At 38.8% G+C, this 24,293-nt stretch overlaps 1 protein-coding gene and 1 pseudogene across 1 annotated transcript; one reads left to right on the forward strand and one right to left on the reverse strand.

Annotated features, from left to right (window-relative positions):
- The first annotated feature begins 2,408 nt into the window (after positions 1–2,408).
- On the forward strand, positions 2,409–3,284 carry LOC135704685 (cysteine desulfurase-like; annotated as a pseudogene).
- A 664-nt stretch (positions 3,285–3,948) lies between these two features.
- Positions 3,949–22,770, reverse strand: LOC135704728 (pre-mRNA-splicing factor ATP-dependent RNA helicase DHX16-like). The gene is made up of 3 exons (XM_065226211.1): positions 22,766–22,770; positions 22,550–22,712; positions 3,949–5,202 (listed from the first exon to the last, which is right to left on the reverse strand). The coding sequence occupies exons 1-3, from the start codon at positions 22,768–22,770 to the stop codon at positions 3,949–3,951; spliced, it is 1,422 nt and encodes a 473-aa protein (XP_065082283.1).
- Between the last annotated feature and the right edge of the window lie 1,523 nt (positions 22,771–24,293).

A 24,293-nucleotide genomic window follows, 5' to 3' on the forward strand; every position in this document is an offset into this window, starting at 1 on the left:
TCTCGCCGCAGAAAACTGAACTGGTAGTGTTTACTCGAAAGCGGTACCCAGCCCAAATGCAGCTTAATCTTTTGGGCAGAAACATTACCCAATCATTGTCTTTCAAGTACCTTGGGGTCTGGTTTGATTCAAAGTGCACTTGGAATGCCCATATTACGTATTTGAAGCAAAAATGTCAGCAGAGGATCAACTTTCTCCGTTCAATTTGCGGCACATGGTGGGGTGCTCATCCGGGAGACCTCATAACGCTTTATAAAACAACTATTCTCTCTGTTCTAGAGTACGGCTCTTTCTGCTTTCTCTCGGCAAGAAAAAGTCACCTAATAAAATTGGAACGAATTCAATATCGTTGTCTGCGTATTGCTCTAGGCTGTATGCACTCAACGCATAACATGAGTCTCGAGGTTCTGGCAGGAGTAACACCCCTCCAGAACCGTTTCTGGGAGCTCTCTCTCAGAATACTAATCAAATGCGGAGTGACGAACACACTTATAATTGCTAATTTTGAAGAAATTCTTGGGCTGAACACACAATCTCGATTTATGAGAATCTACCACCACTACATATCATCAGATATGTGTCTTCCTTGTTATACTCCAGACCGTGTTCACTTCACCAGTCGCAGTTCCTCAATTGAATATGATCTGACCATGAAACAAGCAACTCATGGGATTCCCGATCAACTTCGACCTATTATTATTCCGCGTATTTTTACTGAAAAGTACCAACAAGTCAATTGCATGAAAAGATATTTTACAGACGGGTCCCGTCTCAATGGATCCACTGGCTTCGGTGTCTTCAATGGAAACTCTAGCGCCTTCCGCAAACTTCAGGAACCTTGTTCCGTTTTTGTTGCTGAGCTGGCAGCAATCAACTTCGCATTGGGGATGATTTCCAACATGCCCGCAGACCATTACTTCATCTTCACGGATAGTCTCAGTTCGATTGAGGCTATTCGGTCGATGAAACAAGGTAGGCACTCATCTTATTTCCTTTCAAAGGTAAGGGAGCAGATGTGTGTGCTGGTCGAAAGATCATATATGATTACCTTTGTATGGGTCCCCTCACATTGCTCAATCCCAGGCAATGAGAAGGCGGACTCTCTCGCAAAGGTGGGCGCGCAGGAAGGCGAATTGTATGACAGGCAAATTTCACACGATGAATTTTACCATTTAGTGCGTCAGAGTACCTTTTCGAGTTGGCAAACCGATTGGGACACTGGAAATCTTGGACGGTGGTTACATTCAATTATTCCTAATGTTTCTTCGAGAGCGTGGTTTAAAGGCTTGGGCTTAAGTCGTGACTTCATTCGCGTGATGAGTAGACTTATGTCCAACCACTACTCGCTAGATGCTCATCTCAATAGAATAAACCTCGTGGACAGCAACATCTGTCGGTGTGGAAACGGTTACGATGACATCGAACACGCAGTTTGTCAATGTACGGATAATGACGCCGCCAGAGAGCGACTTTTGAATACCCTCGAGGCCCAAGGAAGACAACCCTATGTTCCTATCAGAGACGTGTTGGCAACCCGTGATCTCTACTATATGCAGTCCGTTTATGTTTTTCTTCAAATGTCTAGTATAAGAATTTAATTTCTTTTGTCTTTTGTCTCTCTTTATTAGTTTTTGTTTGTCTTGTCCCCCCGTCTCGATGAGTCTCATCGTCGCCCACTGGTCACCCACCATAGCCGGTCGAACTCCGGACGAAGCTAGAACAGCACTACCGTTCATACTGGCGACAACGCTCTGATGAGACAACAAAACCCTACCCCAAGCTCCTCCCCTGATCCTATCCTTCGAAAATGTACCCTTCTAACCTCGAGTAAGCCGCGAGTAATCGGCCCAACTCCTACTAGACATAGAATTAAGTGAATTTGTTACACACAGTGAACAATGAATTATCGGCTCCGTAAAGCTAACGCGATTGAGCCTTCCAAATAAACGAACTAGATAAAAAAAAAAAAAAGTCCCATAAGTAAGCGTTGATGTGCGTGAAACATGGTGGTATTCATACCGATGTGCGGTATAAGCACAAACGAAGTTACAGACGACTTTCTCCGAAGAAATTAATTAAAATAAGGTGGTTCTCTGTAATAGAATTTTAGACCACTTTCCGCCGCTCACCGCCAGGTTCGCTAGTATTTTTGATTTGAATTAATTCAAGTTGGTTTTGTGTGCAATGATCTGGCAACTCGCGTTCTCACTCGCGTTGACGGGGTGCTGTTTTCTCACTCATCGAAGGAAATTTTGATTAGAGTGAGAAAGTAAGGAACAGTCAGCGCGGGAACCGTGTGCGGTACTATAGGTGCGGCAGAAAGAATGTAGTCGACTCCTTCGTTCTCACGGTGTTCTTACGCATGATCCAATGTTACGTCACACTAGATTATGCATAAGAACGTCGTGATAATGAAAGAGCAAAGTTTGTATGTTTGGGAGCCTCTCGCATTCAACTCGCATTCGTCCTCGAGTTCGTGTGGAAGCCATTCAGAGCGGAGGTGGCCAGGAGCGTGGCATTCGAAGTGGAACCGTTCCGACTCCACTGGTCGTTGGATTGGGGGAGCCTGTGAAATCGCTAGCCGTGAAATGGAGTACGATCACAAATGGATGGAGTTCCTCTCGAAACGCCTGATGGACCAAATCTTCGCATCGCTACCGAAAGTCATCCGCAATGGCGATCCAGTTCATTCTTATCCCGGATGTATCAATCTGTCGTTTGCATACGTTGAGGGTGAATCGCTGTTGATGGCGCTGAAAGACGTTGCCCTCTCGAGTGGGTCGGCTTGCACTTCGGCTTCGCTGGAACCGTCGTATGTGCTGCGTGCGATTGGTGCCGACGAAGATCTGGCTCACAGCTCGATTCGCTTTGGCATCGGACGGTTTACCACCATCGAGGAAATCGACTACATAGCTGAAAAGTGCATCAAGCACGTGACTCGACTCCGAGAGATGTCCTCGCTGTGGGAGATGGTCCAGAAAGGTATCGACATCAAGTCGATCCAGTGGTCGCAGCATTAGAGCGGACGGGTCGGGGCATATTTTAAAGAGAGATTTGATTTTGTATGTTCTGCTGTGTATGGTTGAATTCAGTGAGGGTTTTTTTTTTGAATTGTTAATCATTGATTGTGTTATTAACACATCCACTTTTGGTAGTAAGTAGGTATTGAGACGAGAGAAAAATAATGTATAGCTTTGCTACATATGCTATTAGAGACAGCAATAAATCTTAGACAGTGAAATCATTGTGAGTATTTCATCATTCACTTGGCGAAAAAACTTCCTATCAGCGATTGTTTGAAATAGTATAAACTTTGTTAGTTCCCGTCAAGGACGGCGTTGTTACGACTACGCTAAATTCGCAAATATGAGGTATTCGTGGACTGCCATCTCAGATTTGCTTTGGCGCAAAGCCCTAAGTTCCACTTAGGGTTAATTCAACTAAGTTTCGATTCTAATTATTTGAAGACTCCAGGAAAATCTACGTTTAGAAAGACCTTCTATTATTTAATAAAGAAGTAAAGCAGTAAAGTTATTAATAGTTGGTTGGGCAAGCTAAAATATCATTTAAAAAAATGTGTTCAATGTCGATAAGCTTTCCGCAAAATCCGCACTTCAAAAGCTATAAAACCGCACAAAATTTGCGACACTTGTAACAGCCCTGCAGTTGGCTTCGGCGTGCAAGAGAATACCTAATCCACCTAACCGGACCTGAAGAAACGGAAAGGAGCGCGACTGGGATTAGACGGGCTAGCCTTATGAAGCTCTCTACTGACATACAATATAGCATGGTTGCAGCAACCTTATATTTCACCTATTTGTCCCTAAAGATCACTAATTTACACCCGACACCCTAGGTAGGATAATGTCATCGCAAATAACAACAATTCCCGTTGAATACATAGTGCGAAAAATGCTCTTTACTTACCCCAAACCGTCTCATCACAACCTACGCCTCGGTCAGCGTGGCCCGACCGATCGTTTTCGGCATCTTTTTATTGGTGGAATCCTCGAGCTCCTTCGGTTTGTAGTAATGCGGTGCCCGAGGCGGTGCCGCCTCCAGCAGCCGCTTGCTTTCGATTTCAATCACCGACCGTATGTACTCCTTCGTCGTAAACACCAGCTCGTGGTACAGCACCCAACGAGGCAGTTCTTCGAACAGTACCGAATTCGGATGGATCATCACCGTCTGATTGTGCTTGGCCGTTTTGTAGTGACCCCCCTTGGAGAGCCGAGCGACGTGATAAAAGTACCCGGCTGTAATAGCCTTCCGGATGTTGGTCGTTTCCGGCAGACTGGAAACCATTTCGATTTCGACTCGCTGCATTAACCCAACCAGCTGCTCCCGGACATCGCGAGCTCGTTTCATCGAACGGAACTGAATGAAATTTTCGTAACACCACTGAGTGCTGTAGTCCGATTCGGCCCATTGGTTGTAGACCTGCAGCAAACTCAAGTGGTCCCCGTGCATGTGGTTGAAGTTCTTCCGGGCCGTATCTGCGTGGATGATTTTATCTTTCGGTCGGTAGAAGATGGCTCCATTCACCGATAGCATTGCAGCGATGGCCACCACCTCCTCGGAACATTTGTACTTTTCACTAGCAAGCAGCATTTTTGCCATCATGGGATCGACCGGAAATTCCGCCATCCGTCGTCCAAGTTTGGTCAGTTCACCGTGGTGATTCAATGCCCCTAGGGCGTAAAGTTGCTCCAATGCCAAAACCAACGTTTCATGTGGTGGAGGATCGAGGAAATCGAAATGAAGCAAATCGTTGATTCCAAGAGCTTTGAGCATTAGCACGGCATTGCCCAGGTTTATGCGCTGAATTTCCGGGACGGTGTTGTCTTCCAGCTCGTGTTTGTATGCCCAGGCTGTGTACAGACGAAAGCACTTGCCAGGGGCAACGCGCCCTGCTCGACCTGCACGTTGATTGGCAGACGCTTTCGAAATGGGCACGACCATCAGGGTCTCCATCCCGGTTCTGGAGTTAAAATTATTTTGCTTTGCAAAGCCCGGATCGATCACGTACATTATGTTATCGATGGTTAGTGATGTCTCGGCGATGTTGGTGGCCAGTACGACTTTCCGGGCGTTCGGTGGAGTTGGATCGAAAATTTTCGCCTGCATGTCCGACGGCAGATTGGCATAAATGGGAAGGATGAGTAGTTCCTTGAGTTTGGAACCCAACCGCTTGACGCGATCCTGGATCCGAAGAAGTCAACGATTTGATACGACCGGTTTGGCTCGAAGCAATTTTTCGACGGAAGTTCCTCGAAGTTTTCGACGGAAGTTCCTCGTGGCAGTGGCATATAAATGCCACGCTGCTGCATCTGCTGACTAAAGTCGTCCTTGTTGTTGCACAAAGGGCACTTGAAAAAGTACCCCGCCGATTGGGCAAACTGTGCCATGCAGCTTTTTATTGTACATTTCTCATATACCATGATTTTCGTTGTGATTTTATGGAAGGGGCATAGTGAATTTTATGAGAGGGGCATAGTGAACAAGTGGGGCATAATGAGCATCCCATGCCTCAGCTTGGTCTTCCGGCCGTTCGGAACAAATTGGTTGGTGGTAGCCTTATACATTTTATTAATAATCAGCAATGGAAATTTGCCAAAAGGTATAAGGGGATTTTTATCAGTGCTGGCATCGGTAGCATTGGTGCTCAGTACGGAAAACCAGATCGACGAAAAACAAATCAAAGGAAAAAAAAGAAATGAGATTAACAGAACTTTATCTGTACAAGTTCAGAAAAAGTTTCACATTTTTGAATTTCCTGCAGAGTTTTAATTTTTTTTCGAACAGTCCGCAATTCAAAAACCCAGTAAAACATTACTGACTGGATTAATGTGTATATGTTATGTGCAGCTTATCTGCTGTAATATTCAACAACTTTTTTTTACTGTTTCCCTAATAAAAAACTACCATACATGAACGAAAACCCAAATAATAAAACTATTCAACAAATGGTTTGGATGATACCCCGAACACGTCGTTAAGCAAAATAACCATAACAATTTTATTAGGGTTGGTTTTCAATTTCAGATTGAATTCCAATTTCCCATTTGCATCGACGTAAAAACTTGCCGCAGCTTGTTAACCGAGCTTGTGCTGCATAGGTGGAAGAGATTAATCCGTTGAAAACTTCATCTGCATGATAACTGGAAAGTTTGATAACTGGTACTTGTCGATGACGATGATCTCGTCTAATCAACCAATTCGACAGGGACATCCACTACCCGCACCCGTACCGGAAAATGTTTGGAATGATGAATAAGAAGAGGCTGAGCAGTCGAGGCAGCAAGAGACAAAAGCGTGACATCAAATCCTATGTCCCGATCGATTCGTACAGAAGTTTCAATGCGCCGCCTGTTCGGAAAGGATTCCCCGTGACATGAGCGAGCGTCACTACGCGAAGTATGCCGGCCATACCTATCGGGTTGATATCGATCCAGTGATCGATCTGTACGACGAAACTACTGCCACGGCGATTGTAATCCGCTCCATGGAAGTGCAGCGGCAAGTGACGATCTACTGCGACAAATGCAACGTGCCTAAGAAATCGGCTTTCAGATTAGTATTCCACCGGTTGGTTTGGCAAACACGACCAGTACTCACACTGTCTGGTTCTGCAGAATAATAAGAAGAAGCTGGAGCAGACAAAACTGATATCCGGCAGCTTGGGTGGATCCTTCCAGTTCCGCTACGGAGGAGTGAATGTATACCAGCATACCGAGTATAGCCGGGTTCTATTTGGCGTCCAACAACGATGTCTATGTCTTCTCGGTCGCGAATGACTGTGACTTAGGCTTCTAGCACGGACTGAAGAAATCTGTAGCAACAATTGCAACAAGCGCGAGTCATTGACAGCTCAACATCGTTTACTTGTAAGCAAATGTTAACCCGATGTGTTCATCCCTAATCATTTTGGCCTATGGTCTTTCATTATACAAAAGAAGCGATATAATGACATGCTGTTTGACAACAGGCTCTCCCTTTCAATTTTCGTTAGAGAAAAAAGAGATAACAGGCGGTACCCCCTAGTTTAATCTAGTACATATGAGTAGATAGTGTTGCCGTGAGGTACACTCGAAAATTGTAAATGTAAGTGCGTCAAATCAAATTTCGAGCCGCTCCGTCTGTCACTTCGTTTGTGGTATAAGAGGTGAGGAGAAAGGAAACTAGTGGACTCTTTCGTTCTCGCGTCTTCTTACGCAGCAACAGACGTGACGTCACGTCTGCTGTTGCATAAGAACTTCGTCAGAATGAAAGAGTCCACTAGTTTCCTTTCTCCTCACCTTTTTTACCGCACATCGGTATTCATACTACCCTTTCTCTCACATTCTTACATTATAGTACCAGGCTTGCTGAAACTCCTCATACTCACTGGAGGTTTTAAATACTCTTGTCCTGCGAGTTTAGCCAGTCCTCACCTCAAGTGAGTGGCGGCAGGAATATGGAAGAAGTAAACAAAAACTCATCGAGAGAGAGGGAGAGTGAACTTCAGCGAGAGGATGATTTGACGTGAGGTATGCTATTCGAGACCAATGAGCTGGATTACCGAGGTGGAGCAGTCGGTTAAGTTGTGTGAGTAAAACCCCTGTATGATACATGCAATTAGTGACGTCACTACTTGCGTTTAGGTTGATTTTCTGGATTACTAATACAACCATATTTCACGATCTGCTTCACCTCTCTCTGTATCTCATTGATTCGAGACTCCGGATGACTTTTTTGTTCGACGCAAGAAGCTCAGAGACCCAGAGTGAGAGTAAGAGTACAAACGAAGTGACAGACGACTTACTGGCGAAGAAATCAATTTAAATAATGTGGTTCACTGTAATAGAATTTTCTTGGAAGCTTGTGCCATCATCCACCAGATGGGTTAGTTTTTTTTGTTTGGATTTGAACCACAAACGAAGTGAATTTGATTTTGTGTACAATGATTCTTTGACAGTGTGCAAAGAGTGCGTATCATTTTGTCATTTTTTTATGCATTTCAGTTTTGAGTAGAGTGAAAGAGATAGAACCAAAATATTCTAGTACATTTGGTGAAAATGCTAGTTCAATCCAGTAGTAGTGTTGCCATGTGGTACAATCCAGTAGTAGTGGTGTTGCCATGTGGTACACTGAAAAATTGCAATAGAAGGTTAGTCACCAAAGTTTTCGAGCCGCTCCGTCTCAACCTGGTCTATACAAGGTGTGGAGATCTAGCCCTCACGTATGGGTTGGTAGTGGGAAAAAGGTAACATTGCGGGAGAGGATGACCACGACGTTATAGCAGTCGAAAGAAAATTTGTGAAATATGAAGTACAGCAAATTCTAGATATGTTTGCATGATGATTGCGCTTGCTTGTATGCTTTTGTAAAGTTTACGGAAAATATCAGCAGGCGTTTTGTATTATTATAGGAACTCCTTACTTGGAAACGGGCAAAAACTTACCAGCAGGCTGCTTTTTCATGGTATACAGTGTGCTAATAAAATAATCAATACATTATCTCAAAATTCAGTAGAAAAACATTCATAAATTTTGGCTTCATACAGAAATTCTATAATTCATATTCAATTTCCAATGCAAACGCTGATTGAAACAAACGTTATGACGTAACTACGAGCGTGTTTGAGCGTCGAAAGAAGCAAATCGTGCGAAGCCGACTGAAAGCCGAGTGAAAAACGAACTGCACCAATACGTACAGGCCATCAATTCCACACCTTGTATAGACCAGGTTGGCTCCGTCTGTCACTTCGTTTGTGGTAGTGGTGTTGCCATGTGGTACACTGAAAAATTGAAATAGCAGGTTACCCGCATAAACGCGAACCATAAATTGACCTTACCTAAAATGGTTAAAAATTGTTTATAATCCCTGCTAAACTTCAACTGAAATGGTTATGGAACTTTACATGAACGTTTAATGATAAAGTTTCAACCTTATGTATTGTGTTTTTTTGGAACTGGACCTTACAAATAATGGGTTGTTAAGAACCATTGCCGTTCCAAATTCTTGTTTTCTCCATACATTTTCGGAAAGAGAACTATATTAGAACCTTTTAACTTATGGTTTGAGAACTTTAATGGTAATGGTTATGGTAGTCAGTAAGGTCCACGAATGGTTTTGTAACATCGATCAACTTTATGTGGAATATATCGCGAATTGGTTGCCTGTAATTTACTGATTACCAATTCACGATATATTCCACGTAAAGTTGAGCGATAATACAAAACCATTAATGGACCTTACTGACTACCATAACCATTACCATTAATGTTCTCAAATCATAAGTAAAAACGTTCTTATATAGTTCTCTTTCTGAAAATGTATGGAGAAAACAAGAATTTGGAATGGTAATGGTTCTTAACAACCCATTATTTGTGAGGTCCAGTTCCAAAAAACCATAATACATAAGGTTGAAACTTTATCATTAAACGTTCATGTAAAGTTCCATAACCATTTCAGTTAAAGTTTAGCAGGGATTATAAACAATTTTTAACCATTTTAGGTAAGGTCAATTTATGGTTCGCGTTTATGCGGGTAGTCACCAAAGTTTTCGAGCCGCTCCGTCTGTCACTTCGTTTGTGGTAGTAGTGGTGTTGCCATGTGGTACACTGAAAAATTGAAATAGCAGGTTAGTCACCAAAGTTTTCGAGCCACTCCGTCTGTCACTTCGTTTATGCTACTACTGGCTTGTACCACATGGCAACACTACTAATGGATTGTACCACATGGCAACACTAAATGTACTAGAATGTTTTGGTTCTATCTCTTTCACTTTACTCTAAACTGTAATGCATAAAAAAATGACAAAATGATACCACAAACGAAGTGACAGACGACTAACTGGCGAAGAAATCAATTAAAATAATGTGGTTCGCAGTAATAGAATTTTCTTAGAAGCTTCTACCACAAACGAAGTGACAGACGGAGCGGTTCGAAAACTTTGGTGACTAACCTGCTATTGCAATTTTTCAGTGTACCACATGGCAACACCTCTACTACTGGATTGTACCACATGGCAACACTACTATTGGATTGAACTAGCATTTTCACCAAATGTACTAGAATATTTTGGTTCTATCTCTTTCACTCTACTCAAAACTGAAATGCAAAAAAAAAAATGACAAAATGATACGCACTCTTTGCACACTGTCAAAGAATCATTGTACACAAAATCAACTTTGTTCAAATCAAAACAAAAAAACTAACCCATCTGGTGGATGATGGCACAAGCTTCCAAGAAAATTCTATTACAGTGAACCACATTATTTTAATGGATTTCTTCGCCAGTTAGTCGTCTGTCACTTCGTTTGTGCTACTACTGGATTGAACTAGCATTTTCACCAAATTTACTAGAATGTTTTAGTTCTATCTCTTTCACTCTACTCAAAACTGAAATGCATAAAAAAAATGACAAAATGATACGCACTCTTTGCACACTGTCAAAGAATCATTGTACACAAAATCAACTTTGTGCAACACCAAAACAAAAATACTATCCCATCTGGTGGATGATGGTAGAAGCACAAACGAAGTGACAGACGACTAACTGGCGAAGAAATCCATTAAAATAATGTGGTTCACTGTAATAGAATTTTCTTGGAAGCTTGTGCCATCATCCACCAGATGGGTTAGCTTTTTTGTTTTGATTTGAACAAAGTTGATTTTGTGTACAATGATTCTTTGACAGTGTGCAAAGAGTGCGTATCATTTTGTCATTTTTTTATGCATTTCAGTTTTGAGTAGAGTGAAAGAGATAGAACCAAAATATTCTAGTACATTTGGTGAAAACGCTAGTTCAATCCAATAGTAGTGTTGCCATGTGGTACAATCCAGTAGTAGTGGTGTTGCCATGTGGTACACTGAAAAATTGCAATAGCAGGTTAGTCACCAAAGTTTTCGAGCCGCTCCGTCTGTAAATACTTGTTGTGAACTTTTCATGATGTCTTGAAAAACAGCTACATTATTGTAACATACTATTTAACATGTTTGCAACAGCTCAGTGAGCTCGATTATATCTGGATGAACCGTACACTACCGACCGAAATTATGTTCACAAATATTCCAAACATTAAAAAATTAATTCAATTAAGAATGATACACCTGTTAATGGTTATCAGAGGGCGTTTTGATGTGCAGGACATTAAAGTACTATATTAAGTTCTCCATTTTGGTTGACTCTATTTTCTTATGGTGTGATGTTATTTAGGTGAAGGCTTTGATTTGTATTTTGTCAAAATTTCGATAGATATCTGTGCTTTATAATTATAAGCTATTTTTTAAAAGACCAGTGAATGATGACTAGATGATTATGAAAAGAAGTCTAACGGTTTGCGTAATCGACGTAGTGAAATCGCTTTAATTCTCTCCCAATAAACTGGGAGTTTGAATCCTTAGGGTATGAATTATGAACTCTAAGCGTTGAAATATCGATCCCATTCACTAATTAATGGATAGTAATATTATGATCGACCAAGGGGTCAAAGAGCAAGGATTTATGCATTGACCAGATGAATCGCAGCAGCAAGCTGGTTTATTTATTTGGAGTTGAATTTTTGTTTCTTGTTTCCGGGAGTCATACGAGTCCCACAACTGATCTCCAACGACCGTCTTTGGAATCCGTAACCACTCAAGTTTCTCATTTTTTTAAGAGAATATTCATGGTTAAATACATTTTTTCAGACATCATCGCACAAAGATGGACTCAAAAGCCGCGGAAAATCAACCTTTGGGTTTGGTTGGGAGTCTAACTTTATTCGATGAGATTGAAAGCGTATTGTTAGATGCTAATTTTCTATGAAATCTTTGGAAAAAATGATTTTCGTGGATTATTTATATCTTTTCCAACATTTGGGATCATCCACAAATTTAGTAACGGAATGGAGGGAGGGGGGGGGGGTTGACATTTTCATTCATTAAATGTAGTAGGTGAAAATTTTATCTTAAGCGATTCAATGCCAAAACACCTCCAAATACATCAAATGCGCAAATGCATGTAAAAATTTACCCAAATCGATATCTAACGATCTTCTGAAAATTTTAAAATCTTAGAAAGACTTTCGGGGGAAGGGTTGCTAACTGCAAATTTTACATTCTGTTAAAAAATGACAAAATAATGAAAGTTTTAGCATTTTTTTAGCAATAGACAGTGGGGGTTTGCTTTGTTTGTTAAAGTCATTAATTCCAATTGGTTTACAGGCTATTTCAATTTGTTTTTATTTCATTTATTTATTAACTTATTGATTGATTGATTTTTGAAATTGATAAAAATTTATACCATTTATTTTATTTAAAAAATATATATGTTTATGTTTAAAGATATGCATAAAATACTTCTTTAAATTAGTTTTTAAGCATTTTTGAGTTCAATAAACTTTCTGTTAGCTAAAAAATTAAAATTAATATGATCTATCGGTACTGCATAAAAAAGCTTATTTGGTTTAAAAAAAGCTGATCACTTATTAGGCCTTGATTGATTTGTTACTTGTAAAGCTTGTTGGACACTTCATGAAATAGTGGTCTGGTAGGTGTTGCCCACTGATGTGACGGAGTGTGGCATCTACCAGCTTGTCAGAATATCTTGTCAGTGATCGGCTCACAACAGAGCGCTGCCTTGCCTTAGAGAGCCGAAAAAGTGCCTGGGTACATTATGTAGAGTGACCACTGACCATCCCATTGATTATTACTTTTTTAAACATAATTAAGAACTCATCATCATGCTAATTTAATTCGGTTAGAATGAAATCAAAACTTGATCACATTCGCAAACAAATAAATATGGTTGTACTGAACATGTTGACCCGCAATGTACACTATAAGAAAGTTGTTGGTAAGACTGGCAGCCATATGTAATCCACCAGAAATAAACATAATAAACTTATTTTTCAATTTATTCATTTGCATTTCATATTAACATAAGAACATAAAATACTTATTACAGCTTTAATGTTTTCCAATAGTTTGAATATAAATATTTTAATTTAGAGATCAGTTTTTTTATTTCGACATATTTTTAAGCTGCAAATTTGTGGCATAAATTTGTAAGTTTTTGAAGGCGTGTATATTTAATCGAAGCAAAATGTATAATTTCTCCATAAAACTAGATGCGTTTGAAAAATGGACTAGTTATCAATATTTTAAAGTAATTAATGTCATACTTTTATTCAAATGACTTTTTCTACGATTGTCATCTCTGATTTTGCAGACTAAATAAAAACATCAATATGCTTTTTCCGCATCACCTCACAAAAATATCCAATATATTTATGTGGTTTACTTGAATGTCATTTACATGTATTGGAAAAGATCACAGTACTGTTTTAAATATTTCAGTAAAACATTGCAGTTGAGTCAGTTAAAACCTTATTTACAACTTGTGTCATTCAAATATCATGTTACATGCACCTTATTTGCAACACCTTATGCCACAAACATAAGTTGCAAAGAGACTCCACCTTCTGCGCTTTTTAAGGTACAATGAAGTTTTATATGCGGTGCGTTGTCCATAATTTAGACCATCTATTAGTCACACTAAAGTTGTTGTTACTCGCTGAGAAACAAATGGTGTTGCTTGGGTAGTACAACCACAAACGAAGTGACAGACGACTAACTGGTGAAGAAATCCATTAAAATAATGTGGTTCACTGTAATAGAATTTTCTTGAAAGCTTGTGCCATCTTCCACCAGATGGGTTAGTTTTTTTGTTTTGATTTGAACAAAGTTGATTTTGTGTACAATGATTCTTTGACAGTGTGCAAAGAGTGTATCATTTTGTCATTTTTTTATGCATTTTAGTTTTGAGTAGAGTGAAAGAGATAGAACCAAAACATTTTAATACATTTGGTGAAAATGCTAGTACAATCCAGTAGTAGTGTTGCCATGTGGTACAATCTAGTAATAGTGGTGTTGCCATGTGGTACACTGAAAAATTGAAATAGCAGGTTAGTCACCAAAATTTTCGAGCCGCTCCGTCTGTCACTTCGTTTGTGGTAAGAGCGTGTGATAGAAAACATGAACATAAATGGCAGCAAACCTCACTCTCATTTTATCCCCCCTCGCTCACAAGCTCTGAAGCTCAGTGGAATGATTTGGCAGTAGGCATTGTACCATAGAGGTAACTCTAAGACCAGTAGGTCCCGAAGAAACGTGCTCAACTTTTTGGCTCAGCTCTGCTACTATCTTCGGTCCCAAGCTAATCGATTCACCCCTCGAAACATAGGAAAAACCAATAACCCCTCATTTTATCTGTCAAAATTTCATAGCGAATCAAAACAAACATTGTGTAGTACTAGAATTTCGACTAGAATGGGATACGTTAATCGTTTGCTTGGGACCAATAGGCTAGTCAAGTAGTGAGCCAATTTAAAATCGTTAGTTTCGTATTGATTGTTGATTGTACTCCTCAGAAAAATGCTACACTCGGTTAGTTTCAAACTCGCGAGCGAGGCTTCATCAAGCCTGTATAGTACCCATTAATGAGTACAATTTCACTCATTTTGAAGTAAAGTATGTTAGCCCATTAAATGGGTAAAAATACCTATTAATGAGTAAAGTTTACCCACTAATGAGTAACAATTACTCATTTATGGGTTTTGGTTTGCCATTAATGGGTAATTTTTTTACCCATTAAATGGGTTAACCTACTTTACTTCAAAATGGATGAAAATGTACCCATTCATGGGTACTTTCCAGTTACAGTGCAATTGAATATTAGAAACGGTCGATCTTTGCGAGGGGGGCGACACATCTAAATCTCAAGTTTAGATGCTCAACAAATCTCACACTAGCGAATCAATCTTCGAAAAATCTTCTTTCATTTGTCGCATCTACTTGCATCGCGCATCATCTTTTTGCAGGAAATCTTCAGAATCATCACCAATCTTCTTTCTATTCACTCAGCGCAGCGTTGCCAGAATGTTTTAAAGCTTATCGGTATCAAAGGTTTTAAAAAATCGGTATTTATCGGTATTTACTATTTTAATTAATTTTATATCTTTACCGCTTTTGAAAGTGAAAATTTTGCCATTTGGACTATGATCGGGAAATTCCGGAAGAAAACTCCGGGAATGTTTGAATTAACTTCTAGAGGAAGCTGAAAACAAAATCCAGAGAAAAAGGAAAGAATTTCTCCTGGAGGAAATTTGAAGAAAGTTCTGAGAGACGTCGGAAAAATATCCGCGGAACTTACAAGACATAAATTGAGAAACTTCTGGCAAAAATTTAAAGAAACGTTCAGAAAAAAATCAGATTTAACATTCAAGGGAAAGCAGAAAAGTTTCTGAAATCGGAAATAAATTCCAGCAGTGGCCATTTCCAGGGGAACCCAGAAGAAGCTCGGGAAAACCTTCCAATAGAAGTAAACAAAAAACAACTGAACAAAATTCCAGAACTAGACGAAAGAAATTTCTAGGAGAAGTTTAATTGAACTTCCTGGAGAAGACGGAAGAAACTTCCTGGAAACGCAGGCAAAAAGTTCCTAAGGTAGATTGAAATAAAAAATCTGGAAAAAGTCAGAAACCACAGCGCTTACGCCAGAAGCCAGAGTCGAAAGATACAAGGACATACTTCTGGAAGAAAGAGCTCCTGGGGGATGTTCTAATGATCCAGATTTTTTTTTCAAATGGTCATAAAACATCTCTGAAGACCCCGCAATGACTTATACCTTTTTGGAACCTTCCTGACATGTACTTAGGAATATTCCATATTTCCTCGAGCTGTTTTGAAGAACCCTGATCATCTTTGAAATACTTGGAACTTCCTTGATTATAAAGAGACTACCAGAATATCTCTAATCAACATTGAAGGTCTCTAGACTTTCTTGAAGATTACAAAATTTCTTAAGCACTTTCAAAATTTTCTAGAATTTATTGTAATATCAGCATTGATGTTCTCTGATCTTCTCGATTTTTCTAATTTTTATGTAATCGACACTGCCACATTGGGAAGCACGGAACTTCCCATAAAATGTTCTCACAACGTGCTAATGTTCATGTAACTTTCCTTACGTTTCTTAAATTTGCATGAGCCCCTCGGAACATTGCTGAAGTTTTCGGAAGTTGCCTGAGTTTCTCGGAACTCCTTTAAAATTTCAGCGATTTCCTTGAAATTTATTGATCTGTTCTGATATTCTCGGAGCTTCCTAAAGTTCTCTCAATTCTCCTGAAACTAATGGAACTGTCCTGAAGACCATAAAATTTTCCAGAAGATCTTTGGATTTGTGAAGTATCCAAAAAATTTATGATGTTTCCTTAAGTTCACTGGACCGGGTTTTACAATTTTAACAGGATTTATTGAAACATTCTTTAATTTATCGCAACTTGCTCAAAAGTCTGGACTTTTCTGAAGTTTCAGAATTTCTTAAAAGTTCCTGCAGCTAGTGTGGATCCGCAATAAAAATCTGAAAACATCACTGAAGTTCCGGGAATGTTGAAAAAAAAAACTGGTGGGAGAAGATGAAAGAATCATTCGAGCGAAGGCTGAAGAAGCTTCCAAGGGAAGTCGAAATAAGTTTCCGAGAGAAATTGAAACATAATTTACGATGTAAGGTGGAAGAAAATTCCAGGGAAAAGTTTGAAGAAAATTCAGGAAGTTAAATAATGTTAAAAAAGTATTTCCCGATTCTCCAGAATTACTAGAAAGAGCCATCGACTGTTTATCGATTAATGAGTAGCCAAACACGGGGAGGAACTTGAAATATTAATCGAAAGAGTATCCATAAGACAAAAGAGATGATTTTTTTCGAATTTTATAAACTAAAAAAAAATTAGGTATTTCAAAAAGATACAAATCTCTCACAAAAATTTTCTCCGAAATTCTGAGCGCGGGCAGGCAATAATCATTTTGATTATTTAAAACAATCGGTATAAATCGGTATTCTGAGGATCCTTATCTGTATATCGATATCTAGTTCGGAAATCGGTATATCTGGCAACGCTGACTCAGCGTGCGCGCAGCTACCAACAGCAAACCACAATCTTTTCTGCATATTAGATAGAGTCGTCCCCCTCGGATCTTTGCTAGAAGACATGGTTTTTCGAAGGTGCCATCAACGCCAATTGCAATAAAGTGTGAGCACAAGAATAATGATTCGCGGTAGTAGTAGTAAATAAAGATAAAAAAAATCCTCTTCCTTACACTCAAAAATAAATTAAATCAAAAAAGCTTAATAAGTATGCAAATTCCCGCTTCACGTTATTGACTCCGAGTCATAATTACTTCGACAGCAGTCATTAGCTTAACATTTATTCACACATGATAATATTCAATTTAATCAACCACGATTAAATTGGGTTTAATATCAGATGATTAGTTTTTAGCAAGATATAATTATTTTTAATCATTTGATATGATTGAAGTAAGTTCAATGTCAAATTGTTTAAATTTTAAGCAAAATGATAATAGTTTAATATATCAGTGTACTATAGTATATATATCTCTCGCTAAATCGATGATCCTTCTATATCAATGTATAAATTTCATTATCATATAATGTTATTTCATAAATTTTATTCCTGCATCCTTATCCTTGCATCGATATAATAGGTTTTATATCTATAATTTATATCATTCATACATTTCAAACTCATTGCTTGTCACAAAATATAACAAACTCCCCCTACCCCATTGGAGCGTGGCATAATATATTCATCAGCTTATATGGACCTGTGCAGCAACTAATACATCCACAAAAACCGAGACTAATTTAAACATTTTTATATGTACATATATTGTTTGCATATCTTAGATTACTCGTATGTTTCACTTAACTATATTTTCTACAATACATTTCATATTATATTATATTAGGGGTATTCACTGTGCGCATCGTAAACATATACACTATCGTAAAAATAGCAGGGTCAATTTGAGTGTAATGGAAGTTTACGCATTTACGAGGGTTTATACGTTTACGATGCGCTTTGTGAATACCCCTATTATATTATATTGTATTGCATCGTGTTATATTATTTTGCATAATTTAAAATTATTTCCAATATGTCATTAATTACACTAGTTTACAGCATTTTTGAACTCGGTAAGGTGGTGATCATTTCCAATGCAAAATCCTACGCTGAATTCAATGCCGTGGTCAGAAAAAATTAAAGTAGAGCCATTTTTGAGATATACAAAAATTTTGATTTTTTGAATTTTGGACAAAAGTACGATTACTAAAATGTCAATATCTTTGGAACTAGTGCACCAATTTTAAATCTTTTTTATGAAAATGAAGCTTAATAAATTTGCTATCGTTTACTAGAATATTATGTCTTAATCAAAAATTTAATTTTGAAGTCATTTAAAAATTTACAGCATTTTTTTTTATTTTTCCTGCGAATTTTCCATAAAAATCTTGTTTTAATCAACATTTTTAATGGGATAAAAAGATTCAAAAAATCATTCCATAATTTATTCTTAAAGTCCATTCAAAACCGGAGAAAATGAGCCTTTAATGGATGAATTCGGTTGGAAATTGTCGAAGTTATGAGCATTTTTGTAAAACACTTAAAAATGTTGCTGAAATACAACAGCTTTAGAGTTCCTTTTCTAGGTGTCGTTGTAAGCATCCAAATCGCATGTAAAGTTTTCATGGGAGATTCTTTTCTCTACATATCAATTTGATTAAGGCATATCAGGATTTAAAACCGAGTTGATACAAAAGAAATTTATTTAGGTTTTATTAAAAATGATTGAGAATCGAATGACTTTGTCTTCGATGTTTTGAACTTGTTTCTCGAATCAGAAACCAACAATAGTCACCCATCATTGCTTCATCCCAAAACCCTTGGTAACGACGTTCCATCATCTTCATTTGTTGGTGAAAACGTTCGCCGTGCTCAACACTCTCGTCACCAAGATTTTCCGGGGAAAAATCCATGTGAGAATGTAGGAAATGTATCTTCAAAGTCATATTCACACCTGTGTTCAGTGAAATAAAAGGATTTGAAATTAATTATATGTAACAAACACAATATTTTTGATTTATACCTATTTTCTCATAATTTTTCAGCAATTCATCGACGGCTTCCTCATAATCTGGGCTTCTGAAATTTCCTAAAAAGGTTGTGACAACACGCTGGAACGATTTCTACGCTTCTTCCTCATCTGGTGTCAAAACTGTATTGAATGCGGAATCATTGAGCAGTTTTTTGATCTGTGGGACAACAAATACACCTTCCTTTATCTTTGCGTCAGATAAATTTGGAAATACTGATTTCAAGTACTGGAATGCCGGCCCTTCTTTTTGTAACGCTTTGACGAAATTTTTGAATAGCCCAAGTTTTATATGTTGTGGTGGAAGTATTATGCGTTCTTTTACCACAAGAGGATCATTTTTAACGTTGTCTTTACCAATTGTAAAATTATCCCGTTTTGGCCAATCTTTTCGGACGTAGTGTTCCTTACGAGCTCGACTGTCCCATTTACACAAAAAACACATATATTTTGTGTATCCCTGTTGCAATCCAGTCAACATGGCAACCACTTTAAGATCGGAACACAATCGGAATTGTGTTGATTGTAATTTATCAAATTGAGCAATAGAGCCATTGATTCATACGTTTCCTTCATATTAATGGCATGAGCTAATGGAATAGAAGGTTTCTCATTCCCTTGATGCAGTAAAACGGCTTTCAAGCTCAACTTGCTGCTATCGATGAATAAACGCCATTCAGCTGGATCATATGGCTCACCAAACTCTTCAAACAAGCCGTTTACGTCATGGCAAAAACATGCCTTGTCCTTTGTAGAATAATATTTGTCAAATTTCTTGTGACGATTCCTGTGACAAGAAATGTTGACCTCCTTGCTCAGCATGTTGTGTTCTTTCAAGCGTGATGCCAGCAATTCGGATTTCTCCTTCGATAAGTCGAGATCTCGCACCAAATCATTAAATTCGGATTGTGTAAACAGTTTTGGGTTTCTTTTCACTTCCACCTCGAAGTCTTCCTCGCATTCCTCCTTGAATTCCTCCTCACTTTTTGTAACGGTCGATTCAATAGAGGGCGCTCGTTTCCGCTTTGGATAAACAGGATACGGGACCGAACTTGAATGTGGAACAGGTTTTGTCATAGAAGCCACTTGTGGATACTCAACTGTTTTGTGACGTCCTTGTTGCTTAACTTTTGTCAAGCAGAAATAACAATCCGTTGCATGACAAAATGGTCGACGCCATATGGTGGGCATGTCAAAGGACAAATAGCGACTGACAGATAACAAATAAGTGAGTTAGTAAGTAAGACATTAACACTTATCAAAAATAGATGAAGTAAGATAATGTCGATCAGGAAAGAACAAAGCACTACCATGCTGTACATAAATTGTTTATTTGAAAGTTATTCAAAAAATCAATTTACCTTGCGCCTGACATCCACCTAGCCAAGCACGTTTTGCACGAACTACATAATACTTTTGGAATCCACGGTTTGTCAAAGTCTCCAGGATCAATTTTAAAATAAAGCCTGTATGCAGTTTGCAACGAAGCAGTGAAATTGACCGATTTTGTAAATATATAGTTGCCCCACGCGTAACAAAACTTTTGAGGATCATTTTTACACTTGAATTCACGTTTTGTCGTATACATCGTTAAGCAATGTTAAAGAAAGAAAGCTGTCAAATTGAGTTGGTTGCGTTAGGTTCTCGCCGAGCGGTCTCACAAACACTAGCGTAAATTATATTGTTGAAAATATCCCATTTAATTTTGCGTGACAGCTGGTAGTGTTAGTGAAATGCACCGTATGCGTACACGTCCGCAGAAAGGCTTACTGGAAGTGGTGCATGAACCTAGGAGCGGGACAACGGCCAATCTTGGAACATTCAATTTCCATGATTTTACAAAAAATTTCATAACTTCGACAATTTCCAACCGATTTCATCCATTAAAGGCTCATTTTCTCCAGTTTTTAATGGACTTTAAGAATAAATTATGGAATGATTTTTTGAATCTTTTTATCCCATTAAAAATGTTGATTAAAACTAGATTTTTATGGAAAATTCCCAGGAAAAATAAAAAAAAATGCTGTAAATTATTAAATGACTTCAAAATTAAATTTTTAATTAAGACATAATATTCTAGTGAACGATAGCAAATTTATTTAGCTTCACTTTCATAAAAAAGATTTAAAATTGGTGCACTAGTTCCAAAGATATTGACATTTTAGTAATCGTACTTTTGTCCAAAATTCAAAAATTTTGTATATCTCAAAAATGGCTCTACTTTAATTTTTTCTGACCACGGCATTGAATTCAGCGTAGGATTTTGCATTAGAAACGTTGGTCAACCACTAAAGTTCACACTTTTTATGTTGTTTTGTAAACTAGTGTTATTGTTTTGCTTTATAGAAAATATTGCAACTTTATTATTTCATAAATAGTGCAAGACAAATGCAGTACGATTAGACACCCTGACGCATATTGGTTCAATTAATATATTCTTTCAGGTTTTTTTTACCTACTCTTATAGCAGAGTAGCAGAAGATTGCCAGCGTACTGTACTGGAAAACTGTAAATTAATGCAAGGCGTGAGAGTACAAATAGGATACTCCATGGGGAATTAACATAAAATTTCGACTCCAGCTACTTCGTTATATTGTTGATTCCACTTATTGTTGCTTGATAGCTGTGCCTTTACCGGCTGATCTAAGGGAGGCACATATTGAATTTTATTATTTTCATTGTATTGTTCTACATTTTAGATGGTTATTTTCTAGTTTTTTTTATTAATCACTTCAACAGCATATTTCCTCATGGACTAACCAATGTTGAACTTCAAGTGAAATAAGAAAAATCCACCCATTCAGAAAAAGAAACAGAACATACATGAAATATTGGATTCATCGATATCAATTATTCATTTTATTTCAGCTCTTCGTAGATTGATATGGGGATGGGGGCAAAAAGACCATACGGGGCGAGATGGGTCACCGTTAGTTTGGGCATAATACCTATTAACTCAACCTAATTTTTTTTACAAACTTTTTGAAAATGCTTCTAATATGCATCTCCATGAAAAAACCGTATCAAAATTCAATTACATGTCTAAGATAATAATGGAAATGTAACATTAGCTCAAAATCTCTAGAATATTATAAGATATGCAGTCAAGAAAACAAGCATTGTGTTCGCACACGAAGGAGTCTTCAGCGCTATCTTTATGTCATTTGCATCGTAACTCGCCAATAGTCGAATTAGGTCGACATAGAATCCATCTTCGTTGCTCAATGTGACAGCCTACATGACAGCCTACATGACAGCCTACATGCCGCCTACATTTCCGGGACAACGTACTTCCTATGGAGCAACTATAAAAGGCATCTACGAAGCAGTGGAAGATCTCTTTTTCATCATCATCTGTTGTGCTGAAACCATCATCATTAGAAATTTGTAGTAGTGTAGAATTGTAGCAGAAGAAATATAAACTGAAGTTTAATTTTAATAAAGTGCATTTAATTTAGTTCAAACAATGTGTAATTGAGTTCAGTCAAAGGAAGAAAAACTACTTACCTGCATGTGAAGATTAATAGTTAAGTGCATCTGAAAGAAAGTTTATAGAAATACTTACCTGAACCTGAAGACGTCCACTGGGAAAAGTGTACACCTGAAACTTACCTGTGCTGCTCTCGCTGATACTATCATCTGGTCCTTCGAGCCGGATGAGCGTCGACACTCCGTTCATCCAGAAACGTGGTTTCTCCAGTGGACCTTCGCCATATTGTGCCTGTGTTCTGAAGGAAGTTCAATTCATCGGACTGCGAACGAATTTTCCGCCATCTTCTACCTCATCTTCTGCTACAACGCTGCTGCTGCTAATTATATTATTACAAGGCACTGAATTGCCTTATTTAAGGTAATTATATTTCCAAACTCTTAACCTTCCTCTCGTTTGGGCTACCTGGTCTTGTTCTCCAGTTCCAGATAAAAATGTCTTTGGAACGTCGGATCAAGGCGCTCAAGGTGCGCTTACGTAGCCTCCAAACATCATTCGCGCTTATCCATACCTTCATGGACGAGTTCGACGTGGACACTGATGTCAACCAAGTTCCAGTGTGACTGGAGCATCTCTCGACACTCTGGGTGGATTTCAATAAAACCCAATCGGAATTGGAATCGCTAGATGAAACGGGCTTAGAGCAGCAGTTTAAATCACGCAGTGAATTTGAGTCTGCGTATTATAAAGTGAAAGGCTTTCTCCTCGCCAACAATAAAACTCCAGTAACACCGTGCTCACCTAGTTCTCAATCAGCTGGTCATGTCCATTTTTCCGCTTCACACGTGCGACTCCCTGACGTCAAGCTCCCTGTTTTCAACGGAAACATCGACAATTGGCTAAATTTTCATGATCTCTATATCTCGTTGGTCCACTCGTCTGCTGATCCCTCAAACATACAAAAAATTTATTATTTGCGATCATCCCTAGCTGGAGATGCCCTTAAACTCATTCAAACAATCCAGATCAGTGCCAATAATTATATGGTTGCTTGGAAGCTGCTCGAAGATCATTATCAAAACCCCGTGCGTTTAAAACGGACTTACGTGGACGCACTGTTCGAGTTTTCCACCATAAAGCGGGAGTCGGCAGCAGAACTCCACTCACTGGTGGAGAAATTTGAATCTAATGTGAAAGTGCTTCAACAACTCGGAGAACAAACTCAGTGCTGGGATATCTTACTCGTCCGGATGCTCAGCACTCGCCTAGATCCCACAACTCGGAGAGACTGGGAAGAGTACGCGTCTACTCAGAATGTAGTTTCATTCCAAGCTCTCACCACCTTCATCCATCGACGTGTAAATGTGCTACAAACCATACAGGTCAAGACCATCGAGAATCCAACCGTCACCACTGTGAAGAAGCCAACCACTCGTCCACTTGCTAGTCATGGTGCAGCTCAGCTCAACGCTCGAAAGTGCCTAATGTGCAGTGATCACCATCCCTTATACATGTGCTCATCATTTTCGAACCTGAGCGTGGAGGAGAAAGAGAAAGAAGTACGACGTCACCAGCTTTGCCGCAACTGTCTGCGGAAGGGACACGTAGCGAAGGATTGTTCTTCATCTAGTACCTGTCGGAAATGCCGCAGCCGTCATCATACTCAACTATGTGCCAACGATGGTTCGAATGCGGGAAAACCAAAACCAGAGTCATCAACCGTCAATCACTCTCCTTTAACAGATCAGCAGTCTAATCCCACCGTCTCAGCAACAGCCATCGATCCAACCAGCTACGCTTCAGCAGGATAGAGTAGTAAAAGGGTTCTGCTAGCCACAGCAGTAGTCATGTTGGTCGACGATACCGGAGTTCAACACGC

This window comes from Ochlerotatus camptorhynchus, unplaced genomic scaffold, assembly GCF_037179485.1.
Source record: "Ochlerotatus camptorhynchus isolate MF236.1 unplaced genomic scaffold, CSIRO-AGI_Acam_v1.1 ptg000246l, whole genome shotgun sequence".
In the NCBI taxonomy this organism is placed as follows: Eukaryota; Metazoa; Arthropoda; class Insecta; order Diptera; family Culicidae; genus Ochlerotatus; species Ochlerotatus camptorhynchus.